Source organism: Musca domestica, unplaced genomic scaffold, assembly GCF_030504385.1.
Source record: "Musca domestica strain aabys unplaced genomic scaffold, Musca_domestica.polishedcontigs.V.1.1 7, whole genome shotgun sequence".
In the NCBI taxonomy this organism is placed as follows: domain Eukaryota; kingdom Metazoa; phylum Arthropoda; class Insecta; order Diptera; family Muscidae; genus Musca; species Musca domestica.
In genome coordinates this window covers 9,405,643-9,411,265 of record NW_026712383.1, presented here as the reverse complement: position 1 = coordinate 9,411,265, position 5,623 = coordinate 9,405,643, and the positions used below count along the sequence as shown (strand labels likewise).

Sequence of the window (5,623 nt, the reverse complement as noted above, 5' to 3'; positions counted from 1 at the left end):
GGCTTCAACAAAGTAGCCTGTTTTCTTAAATTCGTTCAGTAATTTATATTCTGATTTAATAATACAACTATTAATAATATCTTCAAGAAACGCTATTATTTCAGGTTCCACTACATTATCTACTAATTTATTTCTTAGAATTTTCAGGTACTTTAAGAAACCATTTGCAACATTTCTTATAATTTCTAAACACTTATTTCGAGGAATACTTTCATTACAATAAGCTTTCACAATTTGTTTCAATAGATCACTTTTCATATTTGTAACTAATTCTATCTGAGATCGCGAACTATTATCGTCAATATTTGTATCTAAGGGGAAAATTCTTCCTAAAGGTTCACTATTTATGTTTGAGTATTCTGATGAACTATCCAAAGAGTTATTAAAGACATTTTTAGGAAAATGTCTTTGCAAATGAAACTTATACGAATCAAACCGATCGTATCTGCGATTGCAATTAGGAAAACAACAAGATATTGACGTTATATGTTTATGATGCCTTCTCATATGTCGAATTAATTCATTAATTGAAATAAATAAATGAGATGAACAAAAACATTTAATATAATCCATTTGTAGATATAAATTTATATATAAAAGTCTTATATAATGAAATAATAATAAAATAATTCATTTTTTTTGGACGAACATAAAATAATTCTCTTCGAAACTAAAAAAACAAATCTATTCCAGATTTTCCATACGAAGTTCATTGATTAAGGTACTTACAGCAGGTATTGTCGTATCCCATGGAGTGTTAATTTCATAAATAATATATTGTATAAATGTCCATACGTGTAGGCATGCAGTTGGGTATTTAATATTCATACTCATAAAAGAGTAAAAGCTGGCTTCAACAGCTTTTAAAGGATTTTCAAATTTCAAACGATTTCCACATATATCCACGTATGCAATGGAAATTGGTTTTGTCGTATCGCCAACAAAATAAATTTTGGGTTGAGTATCCTTTTTAGTCGTTTTATTCGGTTTCTTGTTTCGTCATCTGCCACTTGAATATTCTGTTAGGATGATACATTTTTTTATTAATATATGAGGTATTGTGGAATAAAAGTATATATATGAACCGACCTTGCAGTAATAAATGAATGATTCCAGCGATTCTAACTTGCTGTTCTTCCTGTAGTGTGGTAGAATAAATGGAATAATCATCAACGAAAGAGCAATTTTGCAATCTATTGTAAAAAAAATGTGGATGATTATGTATAGCATATTCTTATATTCATACATACCTTCGTCCTCAGTTCTGTCGATATTCGCTAAAATTTGTAAAACGCTATTCTCTTTTGATTGTTCGGCTTTCAATATTAGTTTTCCATAGAATTGTTTCCATTGGTAAATGCTTTTGGAATTTGGGTACAGTATTTTGAAATCGATTTGAAGCTAGGCGAGAAGTATATGAACAATATTAATCGAAATTTACATAATATTAATAATTCAAAGACTTACCAATTCATGAAAGTTCTCATTAAGATGAATGTTGTATTTTTGTATATAGTCAATAGTACTTAACTCGTTGTTTTGTAATTCGTTTTGTCGATAGGAATGAGATTTAATCCAAAGTTCTCTTGTTTTGTTCCAATGTACATTCGTTGTTTCAAGAATTTTCAATTCATCTGCTGATATGCCAGTTTCGTGATCTTCCGACAATTGCGTATGATTTGCTAAAAGAACGTATTGTTTTTCAAAACATATAAATATTCTTATATTTAAGCATACTCACATTTCTTTTTCACGTTTTCACGTCTATTTATCAGTCCTGCTGCACTTAATTGTGTTCTCTTATTATTGTATGCGTCAAACAATTTACCCTTTGCCAAATGACCTTTTGTAAAGGGTACGTAATAAGTTTCTCTAACTTCCGATGGAAATACTTCTATTATTGATCGGGAAAGTTGTAACAAATCATCTTTATATAAACTGCAAATTGAAAAAGAATCTCTGAATATAAACAAATTGTTAAGTGTTTAGGATTTACATACCGTCTATTCACATTTTGGCTCAGGATATTTGACACTATACTCTTTGCTATAATTGTTCTATCCTTATTTTGCAGACTATTACATTGCAATAATTGCTTAATTTCAGGATATTCTTTTATTTCCTTCGGGAATAAAAAGGGGTTAATAATGACTGAAAAGATTTTAAATTAAGAAACATTTTTACATACCTCCGTTGATGGAACAGAAGGATAAGCATTTTTGTCAATAAAAATATTCCCCTGGCTTTGGTTAAAAATATCATCGGTTATACATGTTAAAGTTCTAATAACCTGAGGCTGTGTACTTCCAAATATTATATTTTGTGAACTGGAAGCCTGTGATTCCAATTCATCATTCGAGTCTGAGGTGGAATAAGAAGAATTATCATCTACAACGAAAATTATTTTAGAAATTACACATTATATTTACATACATATACAGTGGTGGTCACCTAATTAGAACATGAACTGTGGTGAACATTCTTTGAAGTATTTTTTAAAAATAATATAATTCTGAACACTTAGATATACTGCACTTAAGAGGTTTAGTGTGAAAATAGAAAATTATTTTATGCAATTTTTAATAAATAAAAGTTTTTATAAAATAACGTGGAAATATTTACTTTACTGCTTTTTTTGAAAATAGTTTACAGATGAAAAAAAAATTAGTATATCTAAGAGCTCAGAATTATTATTTTTTTTTAAACACTTCAAAAAATGTTTACCACAGTTCATGTTCTAATTACGTGACCACAACTTTAAATATATTTAATTTGTGGATACTCACTTATTAAATTTACGTCCAATATAAAATCCGTTGACGATAGATACTGTTCCACCAAATCGGTGAATATGTTTAGTTTTATTAAAAATTTCTTGTTAAAAATTTGAACTTCTTCAGTTGATGGAATATTATAGGTTTCCTTTACTATAATAAATAAAGATGGTTAAATATTTTATTAAAAATTATTTAATAATAAAATAATATGTCAATTTTAAAAATCACATCAATGTCCATGAACCTTCAATGTTCCCAATATTCACGTTCAATTTTGCACTAAAAACATTTTCCCCAAAACGATAATCTCTTTACTTCTCTCTATGCTTTGTTTGTTTTGTGTGTTCAACCACCCAACCTTTTCATGATGAGATGATTCACACAAAACAAACAAACAAAAACATGAAATGTGTTAAAGCGTACGACTGAACATTTTTCTGTTCTTTTTTTTTGAGTATTGCACTTTTATATGAGATGTATAAAACAAATAATTAACATAATTCTTTAAATTGTTTATAGAGTTTTTCACTTAAAATTTTTTATTAGTCACTGCATGATTAATTAGAACTTTCACAATATTAACACTTTTTATACATCTTTTACCTTTATTTATAAACAAATCGTAGTCATTAATTCCATCAAAAACCACTGAAACTATTTCTTTTTTGTTTTGGAATGTTGTTTTCAACAATTTACGTGAATTCATTTTTTTCTTTTTTTGTGATCCGTCTTCTCTGAATGCCAAACAAAAACTAGCGAGAGGCAGTGAATGCAGAAGCTAATGCAAATGCTCCGAAATATAACGGGATCACAACACTCAACACAAAATATTGTAAACTTTAACAATACATATTTTCAATCCAAAACAAGATATTGTAATTTTTTAAAATACATATTTTAAAATTGGACAATATATATTCTTAGTTTGAAAATATATATTGTTAAATTTGAAAATATGTATTGTTAAGTTTGAAAATATGTATTGTTAAATTTGAAAATATGTATTGTTAAAATTGAAAATATATATTGTTAAAATTGAAAATATGTATTTTCGAACTAAACAAATATATATTAAAAAGTGCACATGTTTTGAATTTTCTGAAAACACGTGTTTTATACATTTTCAATGTTGTACTTTTCCTTGAAGCTAATTGTATTACAGTGACTTAGTTACATATATGTACTTTTAATTATTTTTTGCCATTAAATAGAACTTTTACTTTTCTTTTTCAGAAAAAGTCACATTCAAAATAGTTGTAAGCGAACGCGAAATAAACTCACTTTATTTTTATTGTATTTATAGATAGCATGTGTCATTATTTTATGACTCTTTAATATTTATTGTATTAAGTAAAACTTTTAAATGTTCACTTTTATATCACTCTTAAATTTACGCACGTAGTACTTCTTCGAACTCTCCAATCAAACTAACATGTTTTGACACGCTCAGCTCTCAAGCGCATACAATTTACAACATTATTTTAAAATTCTACAAAATGTATTGTAAATTTATTAGCAACATGATTGTGAAGACCATTGGTATTGTAAATTATTTTTATCATATTACAAAAATTCGATTTAAATTTTGGATACAGGGAACATAGTATTTTCAAATATGCAATTCACATGTTTGCTACAAACATATAAAAGTTGTGGCAACAATAGTTATGGTTTCTGCAACCATAGTGAAAAATATTTTTTCTCTGCGTGTAGGTACCTCCCGATATTTAGTATTTTGATGATTTTAGCTTTTCAGCATTATTCCCCATTTTTTTTTTTTGAAGCTTCGCATTTAGATATTGTAATGGCCTATGACAAAATTGGCCTATACAGGTCCACGTCGTCGAATAGAGCCTAATATAACGGCTACATTCGGTATTTTTAAGATTTTAACAGAATTTTTAACGGATTTTATTTATTTTTATACCCTACAACACTATGTGTTGGGGGTATTATAAGTTTGATTGGGCCAAAAACTATGTAACACCACGAAATATTGGTTTCCCACATAGGAAAGTATATATGGATCATCCTAGCTCGCCGAGCTGAGTCGATCTAGCTATGTATGTCCGTCCGTCCGTCTGTCCGTCTGTCCATGTTAATTTGTAATCACTCTACAGGTCGCAATTATGGCCCGATCTTCACGAAATTTGGAATGGAGGTCGGGGTTGGGCCAGATGTTTAGGGGTTGAAATGGACCAAATACTGAAAAAATGTCGGATTTTGCAGTAGCTATACAGGTCGCAATTATCGACCAATCGAAGCGGAATTTCGCATGTAGCTAGAGTTTAGGACGGGGAAGAAGCCTACCAATTTGGGTGGTCATCGGATAATATTTAGCGGGTAAAATAGACCATATATTTTGTGTTGAAAAAATTCAAAATTTTTCATTAAACCGCGAATATTTTAAATCCCGGCGAAATCACAAAGCCATGACAAGGTTACTTCTGACCTTTACATTGATGATAACATCCAACAAATCGGATATATAGCAAAATATGTGCGATATATATGTTTATCAATGAAGATATGCTTGAAAGATCTCTTATATGTCGAGAACGGCTGAACTGATTTCGACAGTTCTCATTAATTCAGAATGGCCTCTTGGCAGGAAAGAAAAAACGTCTAAAAAAATCGCATAAAAATATCTCTCTAAAGATGAAAATATTGATTTTGTAAAATTTTCTCATATTTTTTCAATTTTGTCATATTTTTGGCATATTAAACATTTGGTAATATTTCTACAGCTAACAAAACTAAGTAGTTATGACATCAGAATATCATATACAGATCGCATTTATGGCGCGATCCTTACGAAATTTTGCATGGGGATAAGTCAGAATAGA

At 28.9% G+C, this 5,623-nt stretch overlaps 1 protein-coding gene across 1 annotated transcript; it reads right to left on the bottom strand.

The window, feature by feature from the left end:
- Window positions 1–283: 283 nt before the first annotated feature.
- Window positions 284–3,708, bottom strand: LOC131806092 (uncharacterized). Its single transcript, XM_059130002.1, has 9 exons — window positions 3,381–3,708; window positions 2,787–2,927; window positions 2,189–2,388; window positions 2,001–2,122; window positions 1,742–1,938; window positions 1,468–1,682; window positions 1,251–1,401; window positions 1,090–1,193; window positions 284–1,019 (listed from the first exon to the last, which is right to left on the bottom strand). Exons 1-9 carry the CDS (start codon window positions 3,481–3,483, stop codon window positions 882–884), a joined length of 1,371 nt encoding a protein of 456 aa, XP_058985985.1. The 5' UTR covers window positions 3,484–3,708; the 3' UTR covers window positions 284–881.
- Window positions 3,709–5,623: the final 1,915 nt, after the last annotated feature.

Bases quoted from the DNA above. Each gene is read 5' to 3' on its own strand.
- LOC131806092 (XM_059130002.1), bottom strand. From the start codon at position 3,483: ATGAATTCACGTAAATTGTTGAAAACAACATTCCAAAACAAAAAAGAA. The intron at 2,389-2,786 runs GTGAGTATCCAC...TTTTCGTTGTAG, and splicing joins ATTGGACGTAAATTTAATAA to ATGATAATTCTTCTTATTCC. The intron at 2,123-2,188 runs GTATGTAAAAAT...TTATTCCCGAAG, and splicing joins CTTCTGTTCCATCAACGGAG to GAAATAAAAGAATATCCTGA.